At 42.3% G+C, this 27449-nt stretch overlaps 2 protein-coding genes across 2 annotated transcripts; one reads left to right on the forward strand and one right to left on the reverse strand.

Annotated features, from left to right (window-relative positions):
- Positions 1 to 1017: 1017 nt before the first annotated feature.
- Positions 1018 to 9664, reverse strand: spata2 (spermatogenesis associated 2). Its single transcript, XM_086124799.1, has 3 exons — positions 9612 to 9664; positions 7852 to 8665; positions 1018 to 7090 (listed from the first exon to the last, which is right to left on the reverse strand). The coding sequence occupies exons 2-3, from the start codon at positions 8200 to 8202 to the stop codon at positions 5741 to 5743; spliced, it is 1701 nt and encodes a 566-aa protein (XP_085980925.1). The 5' UTR covers positions 8203 to 8665; positions 9612 to 9664; the 3' UTR covers positions 1018 to 5740.
- A 3004-nt stretch (positions 9665 to 12668) lies between these two features.
- On the forward strand, positions 12669 to 22339 carry rnf114 (ring finger protein 114). The gene is made up of 6 exons (XM_086124812.1): positions 12669 to 12855; positions 16394 to 16544; positions 18134 to 18240; positions 20692 to 20806; positions 20888 to 20995; positions 21073 to 22339. Exons 1-6 carry the CDS (start codon positions 12719 to 12721, stop codon positions 21136 to 21138), a joined length of 684 nt encoding a protein of 227 aa, XP_085980938.1. The 5' UTR covers positions 12669 to 12718; the 3' UTR covers positions 21139 to 22339.
- The last annotated feature ends 5110 nt before the right edge of the window (positions 22340 to 27449 follow it).

Raw genomic sequence — 27449 nt, forward strand, 5'->3', positions numbered from 1 at the left:
AGCTGACTTGGCAGAGGTAAATATTCTGTTGGCGGCAGACAAGGGTTCAGCTCGTGACCTAGTTTTTGGTATATCATGTATATTTACAGTTTATGAGTGGTAACTTCATGCATCTAACTTGCTTGGACACTGTGATCTTAAAACAAGCATCTGCGTGTTTATCCTGAGCAGCTGCCAATTTCAAAATGAACATCTTGTGGTAGAGACCTGCCGTGCAAATCTATCACACAGCCAATGAGGAATCACTTCAGTAAGCAATTTTGCTCATTGTCGCTTGGACTCTAATCCATTCAAACTGTTTATGCAATAAGTGGCACAGTGGTCGACTGGTTAGCGCATCCACCTCGCAGTGCAGAGGTGCGGGGTTGGATTCCAGCTCCAGCTTTCCTGTGTGGAGTTTGCATGTTCAAAGACCGTGCCTCCAGGTACTCCGGTTTCTTTCCACATTACAAAACAATGCATGGCGGGTTAATGGAACAGTCTAAATTGTCCCTAGGTGTGAGTGTGAGCGCAGATGGTCATCCGTCTCTGTGTGCCCTGCGGTTGGTTGAAGAAGACGGCTGGGATAGGCCCCCGTGAAAGCGGTTCAGAAAATGGATGGATAGATGGATGTTAATGCAGTGAGATGTCTGTCCACTCTACAGATGGACCTTGTGTTCTACTGTATTTACTAGAATGAGTTTACTCACACATGTAATAATTGTTTGATAGCGTTGAGTGGCTATTAAAAGATTTCACTACTGCTATTGTTGACATCCAAATATTTGTGAACATGTTCGGGCACACGTCAAAATAAGTACAATACAGTACTCGATGTAGGCCTGCTGCGTTTCAGGGTGTCTGAGTCTTGAGTACTTAGCGCCATCTGATGGTGTCAAAGAAAAGGTACAGTCATGCCAAATAATTGCCCCGTGTATTCTCAAAACGGAAGTGGCAAAATCTAAAATGAGTGAATTAAATAAAACGGTTTCTCTGCATACATTTCATTCAAGCTAAGAAAAACAGAGAAACAAGTAATATTTTCCCAGGGTTTTATTCCTTAAATTATCTTGTAAAATATCATTTACATTTGTTTTTTGTCATTTACATATATCTTTTCACCGGTTAACAATTTTGGCTAATTTCCCTTTCCATCCCCAAGCCTGGCCACACACTGATCGTAGAATGTCCATCACCTTTGGCCAGACATTGTGCAATGGTCTCCAGCGCTAAAGTGGATGGAAGAAGAGGAGGGAGGGGCGCGGGGGTGCTGCTAGATCACATTTGTCTTGAAGTCAACCACACACAGAGGTAAAGGGAGTGTGGACCTCCAACCAACAGCGTTCAGAAAGCCCAATGCAATGTTCCACGCCGCAAAACAATAAAGATCTTGTCCATTATCAGCAATTCCCATCTTGTGATAAAATATCTTTTCAAAACATCCAGCCCTGAAAACTGTTTAGCCCTTTTGAGACCTAAGTGGTCAGTCTTGCTGTTCAGAATCAGGGCGCTTAGGGATGTTGATTGGTTCTCTGTGAAAAAGGTTAAATTCCTCAGACATGTCTATACTTTAGCAAAACCATTTCATTTACTGAATGGAACAATGACAAGACATCCAGGGCCGACCGCATGATTTGATCCTCTTATCATTTGTTCTTCTTTTGGCAATATCACATTTGCAATACTTTTCAAAGTCACGTCTGCTGCTGGTATGACTCACAATGACAAGAGTTGGACGACTAAATGTGTGTGTGTATACACACGTTCGAAGATGTAAAGATTATTAAAAAAAAGAAAGAAACAAATGATTGCACATCTAAGGTGACTAGAGACAGTGTGAACAAGTTTGCCGCACTTGACGATAACTGGAGATTTGTTCTCAAATTAATTTCTAAAGACCCCGGGAGAGGCAGAAAAACAGGAAACGTTTTTTTTTTTTTTTTTTTTTTTTAAGCAAGAAGTCAAAAACAAAGTGTGTTCAATCAAAATGCCCTAAAACCAAACAATGGTATTTCGGTAAACAAAGACTTCATAAATCACACCTGACTTCTTAGGAACGTCAACACCCATTGACAGCCTTTTCAGAAATATCGTGCTGATGAATATACACTTGTGGGAGGTCCCGTTGAAGTACAGAACAGGCAGAAATTACTTTATGGAAATGGCAGACATGAATTCAAGGCAATGAGAGTTGACCAACTTAACAGAACATAATGGCCAATTTGAGGTGCCACAATAAACATATAAACTGCATTAAACACTGAAAGCACTGCATTAAATGTGCAAACTTAACTCTCAATGTACAGTATGACCAAACGGGTCTTGTGGAAGGAAATCTGTTCATTGGAATCGCCTCGTGCAAGAGCAAACCCAAGCTGATGCTTCTGAGCACAAACCATACCAATAAAATTTCTCACACTTGCAATGACAAGCAGGAGCTCACAACCATAACAAGTAGAACACATTTGTTGTGCTATAATGTGCTTAGATTCCTATTCAGATGTTAATAATGTGGACTATTTTATCTGGACAAGGGACATGGGTGGGTGACAAGTCAGGCAGGTTTAACCCACTTACACAAAAACTATAATTCACATTAGTATGGGTATATGTTGCCATCTCAGCAGCATATCAAACTGCGGCCTCTCAGTGACAAAGACTCCACATGAAGAGAAAGACGTCACTCTGAAGGTTCCTTTACATTAACTGTAAACAAAACCGAATGTCCCCCTAAGTAACATTTTTTCCAGTGTCGAGCAGAAGCAATTAAGTGACGGATAATATGTAGTGTTCGTCGACGGCATATCAGTTATACAGATTTCCGGGGGGGGGGGATACATGGTTACATATTCCCTCTTTTAAAAGTAAACAAGTGATGATCTCTTCAGATTTGGATTTGATAAGAGCCTTCATGCCCTCCAAGTCATTACAATGAAAACAAACAAAAAAAAAACAAAAACAAAATAAGCATGCACTGAACGGTTTTAGTCACACTTAACTTATCATGGCATCAATGGTGGTTTGTTCTCAAGTGCACAATGTTCTGAACTATAATCGATACATCCATCGAATCCCGCTCTAAAAACTTTCAACCACGTGACTCCTGAAGCATCACAAAGCCTCTGCAGTTGCATTATACTGTATTTCATTACAATTACAGGTGTTTGTTCACATGCACTTTTTCGACTGTGACCGGGAAAGATGCAACAACATTGTTGGATCGGAATGGAAAAAAATTTAACTGCTTTTTTTAATGATCTCTTATTGGATGGATTGTTTGGGATATGTGGGGAAACACAACATATCCAACATTTCAGGAGGTTAGAAGTCTGGAAAGTCACACTGGCTGGAGCGCTTTGAGGTAGACAGAAAGCATGACAGAACACTTTCACATTAGATACTCTAAAACAACAAGTTTCATATATGCTTGAAGAAAATCTGCATGCATTTGATTTGTGGCCCAGACACCTGCTGTGACTCCACCTGAGACTTGACAGGGAACCTCTGATCTGGCATCGGGGCGGCTGCTGCGGCATCCTGGACCACAGAGGTTCTGAGATTTTAAACGCGGCTTGAATGGGCTCAAAGCATACGTGCGCACACACACACACACACACACAAACACACTTGTACACACACCCACACATGCAAACGAGCTCTTCACAAGAAAGGAGTCAACATTTCACAATGTCAAACTCTCAAGTCAACAGCAGCATCAAAACATCAGCCCGCTAGAAACCATTGAGGGACGTGGCAAGGGTCATTTACAAGGCATGACTATAAATAGAATATGGCATCGATCATTGTCTCAATAAGTCCTTTTGAGAAACAGTACTTCCTACCTTGCCTTAATGGCAGATTTTTTTTAATTTACATTGTTCTACAGAATCAAGATTCAAAAATATATATTCGTTTATTTTACTAATTTCCAGTGTAGCTTTTCTCAGTATTTTTCAAGAATGAAAAAAAAGTCATTTTTCTTCATGCTGCAAGATCAGGTCGTTTCAGCAGACACATACACACACACAATATACTCTCTGATATATAGATATATAATATTTGATTTTTTTTTTTTTGCTTACAAGTAGATATTCTGAACTTCATTTTAAATGAGAAGTAATTCAACTTTTTAACTCCAGATTTTCCTTTTAGGGGATAAAGTTGGAGAAATTGGGTCAGTACTACATTGTCACACGACTAGTCAAGAGCAGGTAGCAAGGCAAAACGTATCGTATTTTCCGCACCAAAAAGTTTTCCATTTTCTTAAAAGCTCACCGAGCTCCTTAAAATCCGGTGCGCCTTTTGTATGGTCATTATGGTCATTACGGTAATACTCCAATCGACTCCAAGATGGCTCCTTCCTGGAGACATGCTTCCAATGTTATAACTTGCTGTTGGTTCAGTGACCTGTGTCGCTGCTTTATTAAATAAGTTTGTGTTGCAGCTCTGAAAAAAGGAGAGCTGTGGTGTTCATTTTTTAAAACAGTCTCAAAAAATACAGGTACGTCTTTGTCTGTCTCCGTGCCTCCTTCCGTTCGACTCGAGAGGCATTCAAGACCGCCTCTGAAAAACGTAAACGGTTCCTTCAATGAAACTACAAATATTGAAAATAATACATCAAAACTGAAAAGCAAGCGAGGATATCACAAAATAAATTCTATAGCCCCCCCTATGGAATTTATATTGTGATTTCATCATATGTGAATACACAACAAAGGAATAAATAACTACAACTCACATCTTGTGTTATTTTGACTTCAAGATGGCGCCGCGAGAGTGGCTGCCTTTCCAGCAGCTCCTATTTATTTTGTTCTTCTACTTCTTTCTCTCATAACTTTGCTGCTGTGAAGTGGGAATTTCTCCATTGTGAGACTATTAAAAGTTTTCTTATCTTATCTGATTGTACTCTTGGAGCTACGATAAAGGAAATGCCAATGCGTTTTTCGGAGGCGGTCATGAACGGCTCTCGAGTTGACCGGAAGAAGGCACGGAGACGGACAAAGACGCACCTGTATTTGTTGAAAAAAAAGTTAGCTGTGATTGTGGTTTTATTTTATTTTTTTAAACGCAGACTTTATTCATGGTTTTCACAGTCTCAGCAAATACAGGTACGTCTTTGTCCATCTCTGTGCCGTCTTCCCTTCCACTCGAGAGGCGTTCATGGCCGCCTCCGAAAAACGTAAATTAATTCTTACTTCAATGAAACCACGAAGAAAATCACAAAAGAAATTCTGTAGGGGGGGGGGGGGGATATAGAATTTATTTTGTGATTTCCTCGCTCGATTTTCTGTTTTGATGCATTATTTTCAATTTTCGTAGTTTCATTTAAGTACAGTAATAGTTAATTTACATTTTTCTGAGGCGGTCATGAACGCCTCTCAATTTGAACGGACACCTCCCGAGTTGAATGAAAGGAGCGTAGCACCATCTAGTGGAAGCATTGTAGATTGCGCCTTTTAACGCGAAGTGTCTGATGAATGAATAAAATTTACAAAATAGCCATTCATTGAAGGTGCGCCTCATAATCCAGTGTGTCTTTTCGTGCGGAAAATACGGTAATTGTTGTAGTAGTACATAGCAGGTAAAAGGCCAGAACTGAAATCAGACAATGTGGCCCGAGCAACAGTGAGGGAAAATGTACTACTTGGGAGTCGAAAAACACAGTCTGCGGGCAGTGGCGCATAAACAACAATGCGGAGCGATGCTGCTCTTGAAAGGTTCGAACACAACGTGGAGAAGTAAAACCCTCGCTCTCTCTGGATCATCGGTACACCATGTGTGATATGGTGCCAGATTTGAAATTGAGCTGATGGTTGGGCACAAACATGTGCTGGGGATTCTTCCGCGTACACATGTCGTTGCCATACAAGCCCATGCATGAGTCACATGACACCTTGGAGCAGTTGACGCAGGTGTGGGATGCGCCCGGCTTGTTGCAAAAGCCACATCGCGATCCTCCCATGCTTATGCGCTCGCTGCTACCTCCTTTTGGCGTCGTCAAAGCAACGGACTTGCTTGGAAACAGCTTGGTGGACAACAAAGGTTTGTCCACCACGTGAGGGTGGGAGTGAGTGTGCGAGTGGGTCAGTGCCAAGGGGTGGGGGTGCAGATGCGAGTGGGAGTGCGTGTTCGAGTAGACGGAGAGCTTCTCCTTGACAGGAACGTAGCCGTCGATCGGCCGCGTGGATTTCGGGTGGTAGTCCTGCAGGCTGCAGCACGGGGAGGGCTCGACATCGTGACACGCGGGGCATAGCATCATATCGCACCTCTGGCAGGAAGCCATCGTGGAGCAGCCCAGTCCACAGCCCTGACACTTCACGCTGCCGTGGGATTTGAGCAGCCACCCGTCTCGCGCATCTCTCGGCTCTCTGGAAGGAGGCCGCGAGGGGGTCTGCCTCCCGCTGGTGCCTCCCACACCCCTCTCTGTGTACAAGTCAATCTCATCCAGCGACGAAAGGTGGTAGGATGTGTACGCATCAGCCGGGAGAGGCAACTGTGTGGGGAAGAAATCGGCAATGGGGCTGTAGGAAGGTGGTGCCGCCACGGAGAATAGAGATACCGAGGTATTGGGCCTGATGATCTCATCCTTCATATCCTCCTCGGCGTCCACGAATAAAGGCTCTTTCCTCAAACTCAATGAGGCTTTCAGGATCGGTTTGCTCGCCGCTGCGTGCCAGTGACCTGCCCCATCTGTCACGTCAACCGACTTTGACGGTCGGCTACCTCGCCTCAGGTGGTGAGTGTGAGGCCTCTCGATATCCAGAGGCTGCACAGACAGTCGAGCCATATCCGCTCCGAGGCTGTCGCGTCTGCGGAGCGCCTCGGCGCAACCAGCTGCGTCATCCCTGCAGCCCCTGCGGAGTTCCAGGGCCTCCAACTCCGAAGCCGAACCGCGGGCCAGGGCCACGACCTCTCCCAGGAGACGACACTCCGCCTGGGCTAGAAAGAGCTCAAAAGCCAACTGCCGGAGATGAGCCGAGCCTCCCGGATGCTCCTGGAAATAAAACTGCGAGTCGTGGTCACAAGTGTAGCCGATGGTGCGCATCAGAGATCTAAGCTCGGCATCAGAAATGGCGGACTTCAGATGGTACACATAGGGGCCGGTGAAAGTCTGACAGAGGGAGAAAGAGAATAAAAAGTGAGATGCCGTGAATTACAATTGCCGTGGACATTTCAATATTTTTAGAATCAATGATTCTATTGGGTGTTCAAACAATAAATCAGGCCCAAACTTTTTTTGCACTGAAATTTATTGCAAAATATTTTTATAACCACTAATGACTATTGTTATTTGGTAGTGCTTAATGAATATAACTGGCCCAATAGCACACGAGAGGGATTGGTGGTGTACTCACCAAAGTTTTTACATCAGAGAACTGATTCTTGGTTACTGAATCATGCGGAAGGTTCCTGCTTGTAGTTTCATCTACACTTCTGGTAACTCCATGCCAATTACAAGTTACATACTATGGTTGCAAATAATGGTTCTTTTCATAATAGATTAAACTATTATTTTTCCCATAAATTGGTTTTGAATCAATTACAGATTTGTTCCACAACATGTCAGAAAATAGAAAACAAATGTTGATCATTGTTTTCCAAAGCAGAAGCAGACATTTGCAAATTAATGTGACCAAACACCAAACATAATGAGTCTGCTTTCATGAAGGTCTACAGAAATCAGAGACTATTTAATGCTGAGTGGCTAAAATAAGATAGTTTGGACAGTTTAAAGATTAACAATAGCTGCAAACAATTTCTATCAAGTTCATTCATGGTTAATTTGATGATCGGTGAATTTGTTCATTGTGACAACTCTAGAAATCAGTTACTGATGTTCATTTAAAATTACATGATACCATTATGAATTACCTTAATACATCTGAACTCTTTCTTCCAGGGGAAAAGTAATAGATTGGTGCATATGGTTTCCAGAGTGTGGAAAGCTCTCTCCAGGCTTCTGAGGTTTCCTCCTCTTTGGCAGCGAAGGGAACCCTCAACCACTTCATAAAAGCGCACCATGCGGAAACGCTGTCCTGGATCTGGCTGGTAGGCCCCGAGGAGCGCCGTGGCTGTAGAAAGTAGGGCCTCGCTGTCCTTGTGCCTCCCGTTGTCCCCTTCATGCAAGTTTGCCATTCCATATTTTTCCCCTCCATTTTGAAGGCGCCTCTCGAGTGCCCCCACATATCTCCGGAACAGGTCTTCTTTTAACTTTGCATCCATTATATACAGCAGACTAACAGTCAGCCGGTTTGCTTTTTTGAGAGCACATCACTCCCTTTTCATAATCTGCACAAGGATGTCACATAGAAGCATCATGTTGGTCAATCAAAACTCACTGTGTGCAGCAGCTCACACTCAGTGTTGATCACGTGGTGGGGGAAGTAGAAGAGAACAAGACTCAGCAGCACATCCTCTGCTCAAGAGATGGTGCTTTCAATTGCTGTAGCTCAGCTGCAGGCTGCAAGGACGCATTCTTACGAGCATCTTTAATTGTGGCTCAAAGCCTGGCTTGACACACAGGCCAATGTTGTTTTAGATTAGGTCAGAATGGGCTTTTGTTTTACTGTCCGTTAAAGAAACATTGTTGTCAATCTGTTTGTGCTGCTTGTGCAATGATCCAAGGTCACTGGGACGCATCGAGTCAAGAGTCCCAATGGTATCAATGGCCCGAACCTGCACCAAGCTGTAATGACACAGGGTAACATTTCAGTGACACACACACACACAATGTGAAACTTGCCATTTTCTTGGACTGTTGTGATAAGTGCTTAGATAAGCACTTGGGAAAAAATACATACTAAGATATTCATGTTCATTCAAAAGTGAGTGATAACTTGTAAGCATGCACTGCTGCTTCCCAGAAGATGTCTTCAGGGATAACAGCATAACAGAACTGCGTGACCAATAACATGATTCTTCTTCCCAATATGTTTCCTGTCAACATATCAGGCTACATGGTCAATTAGAAACCAATATATTTCATCTCAACACATAAGTCTACATGGTCATTTGAAGTTTGGTAGTGGAAAAAAACGGCATATTTGGCCTTCATTTGTCTTGCGCCAGTGGAATGTTATTTGTAACGATTTTAAATAATGCTCAGCCGTTAAAGCCAGCACCAGTATGTCTTTGATTGAATATATCAAAGGGGTTGTTTAGATGCAATCTATTTTTGCATAATACAATGCAATCGTCCAAAGGTTTGGAATTCTGGTTATTACAGTCCACACGCACATACACCAAACATGAACTGACGTGAAATAGCGAGAGAGTTAGCGTACATCGCCTCAGCAATCCATACCATTTGCTACATCCATTCTGCCACCGTGACATATTAAGATTAAATGTCCTGCACGCCATCATACATTTAGATCGAACCCGAAAGGACCACGTAAAGTGTGGCAAGGCCCCCCCAAAAGGAGCAAAATCAGTGAACGCCCATTTTACCGTAGTCGCTTAGCGCTAGCTACTAGGGTAATCTTCAAATCCAAATAAATAGCTTTTTTGTTTACAGTCACGAAAAGAATAGCCTCAGTAAATGTCAGCACTTGTATGATCAGACTCCATTCGGCCACAGTTGACGCATGCAACGTTTCATTACGAAAGAGACCACCAACAGCCGATCTTACCTTTGGCAAGTGCTAGCCGAAGCCAGCGAAGCCTGCTCAACTGTTGGAAATTCCCATCATCTCAGTACGCATGCGCACCACTGAATAACGTCACATAGCACGTACTGTTCAGACGGTAGGGGGGAGAGGAGAGAAGGAAAACTCAGGGAGAAAATGAAAGCACTTGGCTCAGTGTGTGAATCATGTTTTACTATTGCATATTTCCCGACGACTTCAACATTTCTCAACCGTTTCAAAACATTCTGACGTCAACCTACTCCAGGCTGTCATTTTTCTCATTCCCCCAAAAATCCCACATTTCCCACAATGCCATATTAGCGCAGAAAAATCTCCATTCACTTCCAATGAGAGATTCCAATGAGATTAAAGTCAGAAGTCTGATTTTAAAGTCAGAATTCTGAGGATAAAGGCAGAATTCTGACTTTAAAGGCAGAATTCTGAGACTAAAGTCAGAATTCTCACTTTAAAGTCAGACTTCTGAAATTAAAGTCAGAATTCTGAGAATAAAGTCAGAATTCTGAGATAAAAGTGAGAATCTTGCCAACCTTGGTTTTTTTTCTTCATTGGCCCAAATCCTCTTCCGTAGATTCATGAAAAAAATTCGATGTGAATACCGTTCCAAAGTAAAGAAAATCGGCACATTGAAATCACCGTGGAAATTAATCAAAATTAAAATAATTTCCACATTTTAAAAAAAATCCATGATGAAAATTATTACATTCAGTCGCTTTAGTCCCATTAGTGGTAACAGTGTGCACGTTCATTTAAGAGCTGTTATCTGTTACAACTGAAGCACTCCACACACAGAGTCACACACACATAGACCGACAAACTTGAGCCAACGTTCTAAATGAAATGTTCCTCTCCACTTCCATTTTAGCTCTATGTCACAATTGCCAATCATGTCTGTCCCGCTCACAATGGAATTAGTGTGCACGTACACCTGCATGAGTCCGTCTTACGTCAACGTTGCTTGTCCGATTCAAACCATCCCAACATATTTTCCACATAAAAATTCCCACTTGCCCAAAATTAGACATTTTCCATGTTAATATTCCTAAATTTAAGATGTACTATTTGCATGATTCTCTCCTCCCTTTTTAACATGTAATTAATTTATTCCATATCACTCTGTTTCATGCAATATGCAGCCATCCATTATTCGAACCACTTATTATGACAAGGGTCGCGAGCGTGCTCAGGCCTATCCCAGCTGCCTCCGGCCTGAAGGCGGGGTACCCATGATCTGGTTGTCAGCCAATTGCAGGGCACACATGGACAGACCATCATCTACACTCACAATCACGTTTTTGGGAAGTTCAATTAACCTACAATGCATGTTTTTGGAATGCGGGAGGAATTCGGAGTCCTCGAGGAAAACCCACACAAGCACGGCGAGAACATGTAAACTCCTCACAGGAAGGCTGGAGCTCAGAATCGAATCCTTGACCACTGTACTGTGAGGCAGATATTCGGTCACCTAATGCCATATAATTTAATATTATTCAATATCATCTTTCCAAATAATTCGATAGAATTCCACAATTAATTCCACATATCAGTTCAGCTTCAGCATTTCAGTATTCACATGCAATTTCATCAGAAATTGCATTGTCTAGGTATTATTTTTTGTATTTAATATTATTGTCATTGTTTTTATTGTTATTGTTATTTTTGTTGTTGTTCAAAAACATCCAAAAGTGACGTGACATGCCCTTTTATTCTTATAATTTTCTTCAGATATATTTGTCTGTATATCACCGCACATACTAGAATATAATATAATAGAATAGAATAGAATAGAATAGAAAAGTGTAATGCCCTCATATTTGATCAAGGATGACACATTTGCTTATGCACTTCAGTCACTCCATTCGCATGAGCGGTAACAGAATCCATATTCATTCAAAACCTGCCATTGGCTACAACACACGCACAGGCGATCCAGCGGTCAAGTCTAAATGTCCTTTTGCTCGGTCATCGAAAATGTTCCTTTGCTCCTTTACTGATGTCGCAACAACCCAGGCCAACACTCAAGAGTTAGAGATATGCCATTAGAATAGAGATTTACTGATGAAGTTTGTTCGTGTCATTTTTTTGTATGAACAGGGTTGCAAACATTGAAAAAAAAGGATATTTAGTGGCAATTATATAGTCGACTTGTTTATACTTTTCTACGATAGTATCCATCCATTTTCCATTCCACTTTATCCTCACAAGGGTCGCGGTGGGCGCTGGAGCCTATCCCAGCCGTCTTCGGGCAGTAGGCGGGGGACACCCTGAACTGGTTGTCAGCCAATCGCAGGGCACACAGAGACCAACAACCATCCGCGCTCACACTCACACCGACCTCTCTCTATTCTCTCTACACCTAAGGACAATTTAGTGTTCAATCAGCCTGCCATGCATGTTTTTGGAATGTGGGCGGAAACCAGAGTACCCAGAGAAAACCCACGCAGGCCTGGGGAGAACATGCAAACTCCACACTGGGAGGTCAGAGCCGGAATTGAACCCGGTACCTCTGCACTGTGAGGTCAACGCGCTAACCACTGGCCCACCGGGCCGCCACTATAGTATTCTTCATTTAAATTAAACATTTGACATATGTCAAACATTGATATATGACGATTGCCGTAACTGATGCACAATAAAGTAAAGATGGAAAATACATAGATATTATTCATTTAAATTAAACATTTGAAGTATGTCAAACATTGATATATGACTATTGCTGTTACAGATACACAATAAAGTAAAGATGGAAAAAAAATGATTCATACAAATTAATGTTCTAATTTAAAAATAGTCATTTTATATATTGAATATAATATACAGTATAAGAATAGAATTGTCGAACTGTAATACGGTATAAAAGACCTATAACAAAGGCAATCGATCAAAAAAATCTGGCGATATCTTGAATAGAATCATAATCTAATATGAGGACGAGCGGTTCAGAAAATGGGTGGATGTATACATAACTATACAATATATAAAACCTAATTCAATTGCAATTAATGACGAAGGCAGTTGGCTCCGCCCGAGCCCAGGAGCGAATATGACGGGATCACGTGTTTGGTGTCAACCGAACACTGGAGAGAAAAGAAATGGCGATGCTCGGAGCCTTCAGCTCAGCGCAGCACAAGAAAAATGTCTCTGACGCGAACAGCGACATGTCCGAGTTTCTCTGTCCTGTTTGTCTGGAGATATTTGACAGTCCTGTCACAACACAATGCGGCCACACGTAAGTACGATTGTCCCCACTTGACAGCGATTCGCTTTGACATCGTCTGCCGTTAGCATTGCGTCGACTTAGGTAGGAAACCGATTTGACCTAATACTGTTATTGAATTATCGCATCGGCTCGGCCACACTTTTATGGAACCTTTGATACCTCTTTGAAGGCCTTTGTGCACAGTACGGACGTGCGTGACTGTGGATCGTTTTTCTTTCGTCCTCGGTTTTTTTTATACCCACGCCTATACACCCGACGGTGTGAACAATTAGGGATGCAGCTAATTTCATGCCATGTCTTTTGAACCTTTCTTTGGACTAGAGTTAGAACACGTCAACTTATGCCCATTGTTTGTGTGTTATGCCGTTTTGGTAATTTAGCAAAATCGCTGCTTGTTTGCCCAGTAGCAGCTTTGTTTACATCAAACAGACCTCACATGGGAGTTGTAGTCTTCTTTTTGAGCCTGTGTAGACGACGTCAAGCCATTCAAAAGACTACAAGTCTGTGCCACATACGATTGTTTTGTATTGCACTGTAGTTGTAATTTGACTGACACAATATACTATGAAACGTTATTTGTCAGTGTACACAAAGGAAACGGGTCCTAAAATGTTTCATTTTAGTCCAAAGCATTGGGTCCTAATAAAGTGCCTTTGGTATCCTCATCAGTATCACTCCATCATCATAAAACTGTCACAGCATACTCTTCTGAGACTTGGGTCATATATTTTACACTCAAAAGAGCCATTTTGACATGGTTTTGAGAGAAATGACAACACTGGAAGCAGCAATTTGTTTTGACAAATACAATTATGATGACAAAAAATGCTAAATTATAGGAGTTTAATTTCAAATCTGATATCTAGCTATTTTCCATGGTTTTCTTGATAATCACAATCTCTTCCCTGAGCCGTCACCTTGTCATGGTGGAGGGGTTTTGTGTGTTCCGATGGTCCTATGAGCCAAATTGTCTGGGGGTCGTTTGTGCCCCTGGCGGCATCACCCATGGCAAATAGGTCACAGGCGAGGGAGATTGGGTGCTGCTGACCTTGACTCAGGGCATCGTGAGTCTTTGGGGAGAATATACATGCCTTCTTTTGAGGAAGCACAGTCTGGGGGCTCTGATATGGGCTATCCTATCTCTGCGGTTGAAGTTTCCAAGGTGGTTCAAAAGCTTCTCTGTGGCAAAAGCCCTCCGGGTGGCGGCCCTTTTTAAAAAGGATGACCAGATGGTGTGTTCCAACTATAGGGGGTTCAAACTCCTCAGCCTTCCTGGTAAGATCTATACAGGGGTGCTGGAGAGAATGGTCCATCGGAAAGTCATTTTTCAGTTTGAGGTGAAGCATTATGTTCCCGGCTGTGGAACAGTGGACCAGCGCTACACCCTTGGCATTGTCTTCGAGAGTGCATGGGAGTTTGCCCAAACAGTCTACATGTGTTTTGTGGGCTTGTAGAAGGCAACAACCATGTCCCTTGTGGAGTTCTCTGATGGGTGCTTTAGGAGCACAGAGTACCAAACCCACTGATACGGTCTGTTCGCTCCCTGTACCGAGTCTGGTTCCCATTGCTGCCAGAATGTCAGATTCGTTTTCTGTGAGGGTTGGATTTCGCCATTTTTACCACCTTTATAGTGAGAATTTTTTGCCACAGCCAAGATATTGAGGCAATCCATTTTGGTGGCCTTGTAAGTGCATTTCTGCTTTTTGCAGATGATGAGGTATGATTGGCTTGATTGAGATCTTGCCCCGAGTGGAGGAGTTCATGTGGCCTTATCCATAGTTGAGGGCAGGATATAGCAGGAGATTGACTGGCGGATTGGTGCAGCTTTTGCAGTAGGGCTGCCACAAACGATTATTTTGCTAGTCCACTAATCACCAACAGTCGTTGCGATTCGACGAATCTGGTCATATGTAAATCGAGGCATATCACCTTAGGCAAACAGCTGCTCTCATCTGACTATGATTAGGTATATACACATTAATAATATGAATAATTAAGATGGTAACTTTGATTCAACTTTGCAGCTTGTACCAGCATTCCTGACATGTTTACGAATGAGGGAGCACCTTAAATTGAAGGCAATACTGTGGCTTTAAAATTTGTGGCTGGGACTGTTTCGTGCATTTTAAAATGGAACCAAAAACACTATGCACAGTTGCACTAATATTATACAACTATCTATAAATAATGAAAGAAGAAATACTTGAAATACCCTATCCTCTTAGCTTTGCACCTTTAGAGATACTGTATATCAATCGTGTGATTTAACCACGACACCAAAACTACATTGTTCACACCACTGGCTATCACCAAGAAAACAATCCCTCTAAAATGGAAAACAAGAAATCGGCTTCACGTTACCCACTGGAAAAACCTGTTAAACGATGACATATCAACAGAATAGATGGCTGCTTCTCTGTTTTAACAAAACTTGGTCCACATTCACCCACAAACCTGTCTCCGCAATTACGTGGCTTCTACCTCACTGCAGATCTATAATCTCGTAAATAAAGTACAGACATTATTAAATACATCACAAACACCACCCATCCACACATAACCCGCACAGAATAACATATGCACGGAAATAGAAGAAATTTAAAGCGCCCAACATAGTTTGATTTGGATTCCTTCTCACCCTGCCTGTTCTTGTCATTACTTGTCACATTCTTCTTCTTCTTCTTCTTATGAATTGTTATTATCAATTATTATTTTAGAGTTTCTTTAAACTCCTTTCGTATGTATCTATACCACAATAAAAATAAAGTTGTCCTCTGAAGAGGGGGTAAATTGAGCTACACAACCAAAATGTGGTATGCACCTGGAAAAAAAACCCTTAAAGATGAGGAGGAATGTACAGTAATTCTATCTTTAAGATAAAATAAGATAAGATGCGAAAACCTTTATTAGTCTCACAATGGAAAAATTCCAATTCACAGCAGCAAAGTTATGAAAGGAAGAAGGAGAAGAACAAAATATAGGAGCTGCTGTAAAGGCAGCCACTCTCGCGGCACCATCTTGAAGTCCAAATTATACAACACAACACAACACATAAGACACAGACAGTCATTCAATCTTAACCACTTTTCTGCATCCTCTTTGTTGTATGCAGCACTAGAAATGCATATATTCTGACCAACTAGTTAAATGTGTTGAGGTCTTGTGGCAAATATGGCATGTTCCGAGTGCTCTGATTAGCTCTGACGAATGCCTCCGTAATTTAGAGGAGACGCTACAATCTGGAACAGGACATTGTGTTTCATAAAACACACACGGTAACGTGTGTGTATTACGTTAGCATCAAAACACAATTGCCCCTGTGCATCAGCCAAAATCTGCTTCCTTTTTAGATGCTTGTCTAGTAGCACTGTGCTGCCATGAACGGGAGGTTTTCATCATATTATGTATTTTGAAATGCGCCCAAACTATTAGACTCTGTTGCTAACCCGAACCAAGACATGGCACTGCATTACCCACAATGCTTCTGTTTACGTCAGGGATGCCCTGCAGTACTGCTACTACGCTACTTTCTTTCCCTTCTCTCCAGGTTCTGCCAGAGCTGTTTGCAAAAATGTTTGCGTCCACAGAAACCCGCATGTGCCGTGTGCCGGGCTGCGCTCGGACATTGTACTAAAGCTGTGGAGCTCGAAGCCCTGATCCAATCATCTGTGGCAGCGTGCAAAGGGTGTGGAGCACAGGTATGCTTTGTTTGAATTAAGACTTTCAATTTGGCCTTACTAGTGTGCTGTGGACAGTGGCGCCTCTGTTTTGAAGTAAGAAAATAAAAACAGCCTTGCTCCTACCGGTTCATACAGTGAAGGCGTTCCAAGTCTGTGTCCGTCTCACAGACTACACACAAAAGTCAGAACGCGTCACAGGTTAAATCCTTACTGTATGAATTAAACAAATATGTAGTTTGGATATGTGCTTTGCAACCTTAACGACCATCCAACTTAACTAGCTCTATAATCTTTATCAAGGACGACTTTGCATCGAGCTCGCTCCCACTCACAAAGGTGCTCCACGACCCGCTCAGCATTTTAGCAACAGAGACTGCGTGCTTAACTGTCTCTTGATGCACTAAATGTTATTAGCTACAAATACCTAAATGTAGGCATCCTATCAATCTCTAAAAGTTGACGTGTCTAGAAGAATGGAACCTTGGTTTCATTTTAATTGGAATACAAGGCTCTCTGTTTAGCTGCCTCGTGATTATCTTTGCTTTTAATCCGTATAGGATATTTGCAAACAGCTGCTTTGACTTGGAGAAAATAACTATCCATGTTTCTCGGTAGGTTGTGACATGTTACAGACCAAAATAGTAACTGAATCATAATTTGTGCCGTTTCTGCATGATTTGAAAGGAGATTTCTGTCATCCACCACACTTGTTTTCCATGGTCTTTTGGTGTTGCTGAGCTCACCAATCCCTTCTCTCTTTTTAAGAATGTACCAACCTTTTGATTTGGCCGCAACTAATGACATTCTCAGTTTCTCCGATTTTTTTATCATTTATTTTTCAAATTTTCAGTCTAATGATGGCATGCTTGATTGATTGTGGCAGCTCTTTGGACTTGATGACCTCACCAGAATCCCAATGAATAGACCCTACTTGAAATGAACTCCAGGCCTTGTATCCGCTCCTTGTAACTGAAATAAAGAGTGAATGATGCACACTGGAACAGCTGACAAGCTAATTGTCCAATGAATTGTGGTCATTTTAAAAAGGTGGAGGCCTCAAATTAATGCTCAGAGTTTGCATTTGAAGCGCATCTTGTTTCATTTCAAATCCATTGTGGTGTTGAACAGAGCTGGAATGCTGAAAATTGTGTCGATGTCCAGATATTGATGGACCTGACTGTAAGTTAAGAGCAAAAAAGATCATGTATTGTTCAGAATTACCTTTTGAAATGATTTTTAAACACAAACTTACACACCTTCATGTTGCAAGTACTTTCCAGAGTCCCTTAGAAACTGAGGATGACCATGACAACTGCATCCACAAGAAGTAATTTCAGTCAAATCAAATATCACACTTGAATAAAATATGACCACACCACCACTTATCTCTGATCTCCTCATCTCTTCTTAGCAACATCAATAGTTTGTCTTTTTAGGAAATGGGAGGATGCAGACAAGTGCAACTGTAACCGTTTTCTAGCTGTCTGGGACCCACGAGTTGCATATTCTTTTTACATGTACGACTTCTGTGTAGATGAGGTGGGGGAGTAAAGAATGCGGTAACCATATGATGCAAGAATCAAGTGTTGTTGTGTCTTCCTCTTTAGGTCGGCCTTTCTCAGATGAGACTCCACACCGGTGCTTGTCCGAAATACCAGGAGTACATTGAAGAAGGAGTTCGGACCACTGCCCAGAGCCAGCCTGCTATCATCAGGTCAAGAAATAGCACAACAGTCCTGTCTCAAATACCACTTGCGGTGTCTTTTGCAGGCTGTCGTAAATTCGATCATTTAGAATGGCTTTTCAGCACAGAGAGGGGGGATTAACGATATGTATAGCCATATAGCAATTCTAAGCCAAATTAAAGTTTCGATACCGCCATCAGGCAAATGCGGAAGGTTTGTGACAAAGGCAGACAAGCCTTGTTCGAACAGGAAGTACAAAAGAATGCCGTGTTGTGTTATGCTTCTTGATGGCGCCGATAACTCTCACTGATGCATTCGACCGCCCATAGCCAAAGATAAAAGAAAAAAATCACTAGACTATTCCATCCATCCATCGATTTTATGATCAGCTTTATCCTCACAATGGTCGTTGGGGGTGCGGGAGCCTATCCCAGCTGTTTTCGGGCAGTAGGCAGGGGGACACCCTGAACCGGTTGCCAGCCAATCGCAGGGCACACAGAGACGAACAACCATGCGCACTCACACTCACACCGAGGGACAATTTAGAGTGTTCCATTAACCTGCCGTCCATGTTTTTGGAATGTGGGAGGAAACCGGAGTACCCGCAGAAAACTCATGCAGTCACGGCGAGAATATGCAAACTCCACACAGGGAGGCCAAAGTCGGAATCCAGCCCTGCACCTCTACAATCTGAGGTCAACGCGCTAACAACTGGACCATCGGGCCGCCACACTATAATATTGTATTTCATAAAAATATACCGTACACCAGTGTTTTTCAATCTTTTTCGAGCCAAGGCGCATTTCTTTCATTGGAAAAATCCTGCGGCACACCACTACCTGAAAATGTGAAAAAAGCTTATGTTAACAATTAGGTGTGATATAGTTACTATAAGTGTTTTTTTTAACATTGAAAATTAACGCAATATTATAACACATTGAATAGGAATCAAATCAACATCAATCCAATATTTGTTGCATTCGTTTTAATGGCAAGTAAAATATTGGCAATTAGAACTTCAACTTGCTCAGGGTCGGATTTTTTTTTTCTGTGTGACAGCCGGTTCTTTTTCTCCCGGTCGTTTGAGCTCTCCTGCAATATTGTACTTTTCCCTTTTCCCATCTTGAGTCTTTGTATAATTCCAACATCATTCAAATGACTTTTCTGCTGAATGTGTCGCTTGAGGTAGTCCAGCTTCCATTTAGTCCGTAGTTTTCCATCGGAAAATTTGCTAACAGCTTAAGCTTTGCTGCATGTTTTGCAGAGCAGACCTTTCTCACTCGAAAAAGAAAATATCTCACCCAGTTTCACTGCTTGTTCTTCTATTTGCACATACTCCGACAGCCATTCCAACTTAAAAGAACCGCAGTTCCTTCTTATTTTGGTTTGGGGAGTCGACGTATCACGTTCGCCGCCCGGTCGTTTCGCCATGATAAAGCATTTTCATAAGCGTCACTTATCGTCGCCGCACTGTTATTATGGAGCAGAGAACACGCGCAAGTACTGTCAATGCCCTGATTGGCTGCAGAGCGTCATTGCATCGTATCGTGTGATTGGCTGGACACCTGTCACTCACTGAATTACACAGCAAATTGATACAGAAAAAAGGTTGCATTCTAATTCATTTGCAGTGCGTTCACTGCGCTGGATAGGGTTTCTTGTGGGCTGAGAGTGTGCGACCCATGCGCAGTTGCGCAGCTTATGGGGAACATTGGTGCCGTTGAATATCCGGTAAATGTAAATCGAAATGAAAGGTACCTTTCTTGTATTGCCTCGCGTCGGAGACTTCGCTTCTTTTGAAGCATAAGGCAATTTCCTAGCTGCTGCTGCTCCCTACCGGTATGGACTCTTCCAGGCGATCGACCGCACAGGCATACATATTGTATAATTTCCCACGGCACAGCGTTTGAAAAACACTGCCGTACAGTACCTTTAAATGTAATGTAAACTACAAACATCTAAGAGTAAATATGGAGCACAGAACTATTTTGCAGTCTTGGACAGTTTGAAAGGTATTATTTTTCTTCTTGATAATTGTTTATTTTTTTTATCTTTAATCAATACAAATTTCTTAGTGTAATTACGTTTAAAAAAATCAATATGTTCTTTATTTGCCCAACCCTACTAAGCACACGTTTATTAAAAAGACACTTATTCAATCTTTAAAATGACCAGTTAGCGTGACTTTTTCATAATTGTGGTAACCTCTTATTTAAGGTTAACCATCATATTTTAAAATAAATTGACCTACATTCGGATGTTTTTCCGGCTCCCTATTTGTTAGAGCGAAAAAAAATCATTAACAGTCAATAGATATCCATGGAATGATGCTCGCAATGCAAAGCAAAAGGAAAAAAAAATAACCTTATCTCTAAGACCACTGAAATTCTTTCATCTTGTGGTGGCTCAGTGCTGTTACTTTGATCAAAACTACAAAAAAAGGAAACTGTGGAACGAATGAGTTGTTTGTGTCTTTACAGTCCAGTGCCAAATCGTTACACTTTTACCTGCCCTTACTGCAACTGCCAGAACCTCGATCAAGACGGCCTGGTTGAGCACTGCACTACCCAGCATGCCCGCGATGCACGGCAAGTGGTGAGAAGTCCTTTTCGCGCCGCCGCACCAACTGCAACTTCGGCACAGCTGAAACGTGATTTATCATTCGCGTCCGTCCAGGTTTGCCCCATCTGTGCCTCCATGCCGTGGGGGGACCCAAACTACCGAAGTACCGACTTCTTCCAGCACCTGAAGATTAGACACACTTTTTCATATGATACCTTTGTTGTAAGTCGTTGCTTTCACCGTGCCGATGATCGTGTCGACTCCAATCCAAATAACATGCCTCATCGTGCTGTGCGCAGGATTACTCCACAGACGAGCACACGATGATCCAGGAGGCTTTACAACGCTCCCTTCTGGATAACTGAAGTGTGGAGAAGAAGAATCTGGAAGAGGAAAGTGGCAAAAGGGACGATGGGGATGTGATGTCTTCAAAAGGCACAGCAGCACGCTTGTACGGTCATGAGAATGGTGGATGGTTAATGAGTTTCACATGAGTTTTTAAACCATGACTTTTGAGGTTTATTCTGACAGAAATAAACCGCGCGGCAGACTGGAGGAGCATATTTTTTTATTGCTGGCGCCATCGTCTCATATCATTCGATCCAGTGCAGCCTATTGAATAATGATGAACCAATAGAACAGTTCACTAGTGAATGGCATAGTGTCATCAAACCTCTGATTTGCAAATCACATTCCTTGTTGTCGGTACAAGGGTTGGGTACTACCTGTAGATGGCTAACTTGCCAGCAAACCTGACTTCGCTGAAGAGTAAACATTAATAATGTATGGGAATTTCACACTTTAGAGTTGTTCAAAAGGTATGAGGAGGATCTTTTTCCTTTCATGTTTTTTTTAAATACCTTTTGTGTATAGTGTGTGTGTGTGCTCTGCAAAAGAAATACGAGATGTTTTCTCTGAATATTTCTCCCCTGTCATTGTGCCAGTTAGTCTTTTTCCCAGTTCTAAAATCACAGGGCTAATGGTTCACTCAACCAACTGAATGCAAGTGCGCCGTACTAGCATCCCCCGTGGTTATTTTCATGTGGCGAATCCTTGCGCGTGTATTTTGGCCACTGGGGTGCAGTGTCGTCCCACTCTTCCAGGCCAGTGGACAGTTGATACCCCACTTAAATGTGCTCAACTGCTGAAGTAGTCTGACTACAACATCCATACACGTGCAGTTATTGGTCTTGCAGAATAACAATTGCTTCACTTGTACTTGTTTTATATAGGAAATCAAAATGTTTCTCACTCTTGGATTGTTTTGTCATGTGGACCACTTAGATTGCCGGTTCACGCTTCATGACTGCCAAATGTGCTGGAAGTTTGAAAATAAACAGTAGGCCAGTCTTGTGCTTCCCTATAAGCGGCAGCAGATGGTTACACGTCTTTCAGTTTATTATCACCTGATGTCAATGCTATATGTCTTAACGTCTGTGTTTTTTGTTTTGTTTTTTTGCTTTGCTATACACGATTGTTTTCCAATGACTTGTATCATGAACAAATCTATCAAGAGGTTATAGTCACTCTGCACACTGCACAATAAACCCAGATGAAGTAGCCATACAGATTTGTTTATTCAATGACTTGAGTAGTTACCAGTTGCCATTCAAATGTGGATCAATTTTGTGTTTTTTGATTACCCTTTCAATATATTAATCACACTCTGCTACTGGTGTGACTATTTGCACAACTTGAGGAGGACCCCTCTGCCTCAAAATAAAATAAAAAAATCACAATGCGTATTTAAAGCTTGTTTGATTGAGACTATTAATGATGCATTTATTTGCTAAAATGTGTTTCGTACTGCCAGGGTAGTTAGTAGGAGTGTAGAATTGTACTGATCATAGGGAGTGGTGTCAGTAATTTTTTGACTCCCATCGTCGATCGAGGATCAGCATGATGCAGCACTGCAAACTACGAGGACAATAATAAACGGATTGTTCAGCATTGGCATAGTAGTAAAGAGACAATTCAATATTCAATAGATTGTACATGTTCATAATGTTGTGGCCAGTCAGTGTGTCTCATTCACCTGGACTAGTTTGGTTAAATCTAAAAATGTAATAGGTCACTTCAATAATTGAAACTAATCCCATAAATTATATGATGTAGTCGACTTATACATGGGGCGGCCCGGTAGTCCAGTGGTTAGCACGTCGACTTCACAGTGCAGAGGTACCGGGTTCAATTCCAGCTCCGGCCTCCCTGTGTGGAGTTTGCATGTTCTCCCCGAGCCTGCGTGGGTTTTCTCCGGGTATTCCGGTTTCCTCCCACATTCCAAAAAAAAAAAAAACATGCATGGCAGGCTGATTGAACTCTCTAAAATTGTCCCTAGGTGTGAATGTGAGCGTGGATGGTTGTTTGTCTCTGTGTGCCCTGCGATTGGCTGGCAACCGATTCAGGGTGTCCCCCGCCTACTGCCCGAAGACAGCTGGGATAGGCTCCAGCACCCCCCGCGACCCTAGTGTGGATTAAGCGGTTCGGAAAATGGATGGATGGATTTATACATGTGTGCAAGCGACGTTTGCCTCGACTGCTGATTGTGTGTAACCATATGATAGGATAATTGGACAATGGATCTGAAAGTCGACTGCACACAGTTTGCACATATTTTCCTGTTAAAAAACAAGAACTTTAATGGGAAGCCATCTGGCTCCCCCTGCGACTCTGTTCCCCCGGATTTCTTTCAGGAGGTTCTCCCGAGTGTTGGTGCATCGGTCTTGGATATCATCAACAGCAGCCTCTCTTCTGGTATAGTTCCCCAACAGTTTAAACATGCTGTGGTCCAACCCTTGATCAAGAAACCTGGTCTTGATCTAGATGTGCTGTCAAGTTTCAGGCCCATTTCCAGACTGCCTTTCATTTAAAAAAATCTGGAAAAAGTGGTGCACTTGCAGTTGAAATTCTTTTTGGATGAACATAACATCTTGGAGGTCTTCCAGTCAGGTTTCAAGACGATGCATAGCACGGAGTCAGCCCTGTTACGCGTTTCTAATGACATCCTCCTGGCAAATGACACTGGAGACCATGTGTGTCTAGTTTTATTGGACTTAACTGCAGCATTTGATATAGTGGATCACAGTATTCTGCTGACTCGTTTGCAGCACTTGGTGGGCATTGGCGGTAGTGCTCTTGAGTGGTTTAGGTCCTATTTAGCTGACGGAACCTTTTGTGTCAGCCTTGGCTGCTCTGAGTCACGCACTGCTCCCCTGTCATGTGGTGTTCCACAGGGCTCAATTCTGGGGCCTCTGCTGTTCTCGCTGTATATGCTCCCATTGGGTTCCATCTTAAGGAAACATGGTATTCCCTTCCACTGCTATGCAGATGACTGCCAGATCGATGTCCCACTGAGCAAAAAAGACGCCTTCTCATTAAGGCCACTCCTATCCTGCCTGGAAGAAATCAAAACCAGGTTGGCACAAAATTTCTTGAAATTCAATGAAAAGAAGACAGAGGTGATACTGTTTGGTCCCAGTGGCCCTTGTACATCCCATTCTGTAGACGTGGGACCCCTGTCTCCTTATCTTAAGTCAACAGTCTCAAACTTGGGCCTTAAGCTGGACAGTGATTTCAAACTTGATCGGCAAATTGGTGCCGTTGTTAAATCCAGCTTCTTTCACCTTAGACAGTTGGCCAAAATAAAACCTCTCCTCTCTTATGAACATTTTGAGACAGTAATTCATGCCTTTGTCACATCCCGGCTCGATTACTGCAATGCCCTTTACTTTGGAGTCAGCCAGTTCTCCGTTAAGCGCCTTCACCTGGTCCAGAATGCCGCTGCTCGCCTCTTGACTGGTACTCGTAAGAGGGAGCACATAACTCCTACTCTGGCATCCCTTCACTGGCTCCCCATACATTTTAGAGTTATTTTCAAGATCCTCTTTTTTGTTTTCAAAACCCTGAATAATCTCGCGCCACCTTACCTCTCTGAGCTCATCCGCCCCTACACACCTGCCCGGCGCCTCGGGTCTGCGGACCAGATATTATTAGAAGTACCAAGAACTAAACTGAGGCTCAGAGGGGATCGAGCCTTTTCTGTTGCTGTCCCTCTCTCTGGAATGACCTCCCACTGAACATTCGGCATGCCTCCTCGCTGCCCATCTTCAAAACCCTCCTCAAAACTCACTTGTATTATTTGGCATTCGACTCAGCATGACTTAGATTTGTTCTTGGTTTTACTGTTTGGTGCTTTCTACTGTCTTTATTACCGATTTCTTTTACTGTTTATTGTATATGTTAAATTGCTCCATGTACAGCACTTTGTATGCAGCGATGGCTGTTTGAAAGTCCTCTATAAATACAGTTGACTTGACTTGACTTGACTTCTCCAATGGCTAAGTGTGTTGCCCAATCTCATTCCAACCGAGCACACTTTTCATTTAAAAGGCTACAAGCAGAGAGTAAATGTGAGTGCCCAAGAAAGCTTTTTCAGCGTGGACACTCAACCAAAACTATAATGTGGCCTGTGACAAAAATCAGTGTAGCACCCCTAATCTGGGGTGTTTATTGAACCTACCACACATGTTTTTGGGAGGAAACCGGAGTAAACACACAAACTGCATACATCTCTCTCTCTCTCTCTCTCTCTCTCTCTCTTTCTCTCTCTCTCTCCCTCCACTACTGATGTACTTTTAGCTTAAGTCCCTAGAAATGGCTGCAATTCCTGACAACTTGCGTAATTTTTAAGTCTTTAGTCACACCTTGATTGTTTTATTTCAAATCCACTGTGGCATTATATAAAGTCAAAATCATAAAAATTCAGCCTTCCAGACGTGACTGCATCAGACAAAACAGTAGTGCTCAGGGCAGTGCTGTCACACTGACAAATGTGTTGCCTTGATTGTATTTGTTGCACCCAGTTGTGCTAAACATATGATGCAACTTAAGCCCTTTGGTGTGTGTTGTCTATGGGGAGAGGAAACCCTCTCATCTCTGTGCAATTATCTTTGCTAAATGATATTACACTTTCTCACCTAGCACTGCAGAGAGTCTCACCCGCCGAACTTCTTGATGTAGCCCCCCTTTCTAGTTTTGCTCTCGGCAGATAGAGGGGAGACGTTAGCTGTGAGAGAACTAACGAGATACTCCAATGCTCCTGGGCAGGAAGGAAGTGGAGCCGAAAAACACAGCAGCGAGAAGTCTTTCTTGTCTGTTTGGTGGCGGAGCTAAAAATGGAGAAGGGGGGCAAGGTAGGGAATAGGAAGAAAGACAGGAAAAAAGGAAGAGAAGTGAACACATCGAATGAAAATTTCATAAAGTTCAGTGTGCGGTGGCTTTGATGCAAGCCTTCGCGACTGTGTGGAGTCTGCAGGCTCTGTGGAGGCACCAATTAATGCGACATGTAGCCGGAGGCCTGCTGCAAGAGGTGTGTCGCCCCCCCCCCACCCCAACCCCCCAGCATGCCGCACCGTCACTCTACATCTAAACACCCTTCCTGCACCAACCTTTTGTTGTCTTTCAACACACCTAATTTCCTCCACCTTTTTCTCCTCACATCTTCAACTTGCATGTGACCTTGTGCAATTTTTTTGGATTCATGTGGAACCACACTGATGGCCTAATACAGCTGGGGCCGGATGTTTTTAACAATTTTTTCGCTTTGACTTGCGAGAGGAAACTTGAGTTATGATCGCTGTATGGTGGCCGTAAAGTCACTTCAACTCACAACACAATAACAAGCACTTTGATGAGAAGAATTTAAAAAAGAGTTAAAAAAGTGAAAATAATTAAAAAATTACACATTGTGTATTTAAAGCACTCACATAACGTTGCCTTGGGAAAGCCTGCTTAGCATAATGCCAACAATGCAAAAAGATAGACATGTTAACAGATAGCATTGATAGTCACGGTTTTAGAAGCAACACAGACTAACACAATTGAGGAACATGTCGACAGATAATATAACAATGCCCACATACATACATACATACACACACACACACACACACACACACACATATATATACAAAACGAATAATATTACATATTCCAGATTCACTTAGTACTATACATCAATTGTGTCTGCATGATTATCAAACTTTGATTACGAATAAAATCAATCAAAACTCAGGAATCTGTTGCGAAAACAGACAAATAACATGACTGATATTTTTAATTATAATACTACTTTTGAGCTTATCCACATTTACCCAATTCCAAGGCCCGATGAGCATTTGCAAATATTTTATTCTTGACTTTAAAAATTAAAATGTAACCCTTTCATGCACAAATAATGATAACCTACATCAGGATTTTTTTTCTCAAGTGTCTTTGTTAGTCTTTAGTCATGAAAAAAAATACCGGCAGTGGATGGTAACACACATAAGGGTCCATTGTCGTGGTTGATGCACAACTGTGACATTAAGATTAATGAATATAAGAGAAAACAACATTCGAATAAATGTCCACTTTAGTAACCTCTGTCCCACTGACCAGGGTGTAGTCCATCTTTTGTCCAAACCCAGCTGGCATTGGCTCCAGTCCCCCGCAATGGCAAACAGGCAAATAGGAATAGAAAATGGATGGACGGATGGTATTTTAAATAAACAATTGTAGCAGGAAAGTGGGGAAGTTAAAATAACAAATTTTACAGGAGGTTTGATAATTTCAGTGCTTGGGAGGCCAGATTAAAGAACACAGTGAGCCATATGTGGGCCGCAGCCAATAGTCTGAC

This window comes from Hippocampus guttulatus, chromosome 1 (genome assembly GCF_054856545.1).
Source record: "Hippocampus guttulatus isolate MCC_2025c chromosome 1, RoL_Hgut_1.0, whole genome shotgun sequence".
Taxonomy (NCBI): Eukaryota; Metazoa; Chordata; class Actinopteri; order Syngnathiformes; family Syngnathidae; genus Hippocampus; species Hippocampus guttulatus.

Coding starts and splice junctions, on each gene's coding strand:
- spata2 (XM_086124799.1), bottom strand. CDS start 8,202: ATGGATGCAAAGTTAAAAGAAGACCTGTTCCGGAGATATGTGGGGGCA. Junction 7,091..7,851: donor AAGAGTTCAGATGTATTAAG/GTAATTCATAAT, acceptor TCCCTCTGTCAG/ACTTTCACCGGCCCCTATGT.
- rnf114 (XM_086124812.1), top strand. CDS start 12,719: ATGGCGATGCTCGGAGCCTTCAGCTCAGCGCAGCACAAGAAAAATGTC. Junction 12,856..16,393: donor ACAACACAATGCGGCCACAC/GTAAGTACGATT, acceptor CCTTCTCTCCAG/GTTCTGCCAGAGCTGTTTGC. Junction 20,807..20,887: donor CCCGCGATGCACGGCAAGTG/GTGAGAAGTCCT, acceptor GCGTCCGTCCAG/GTTTGCCCCATCTGTGCCTC.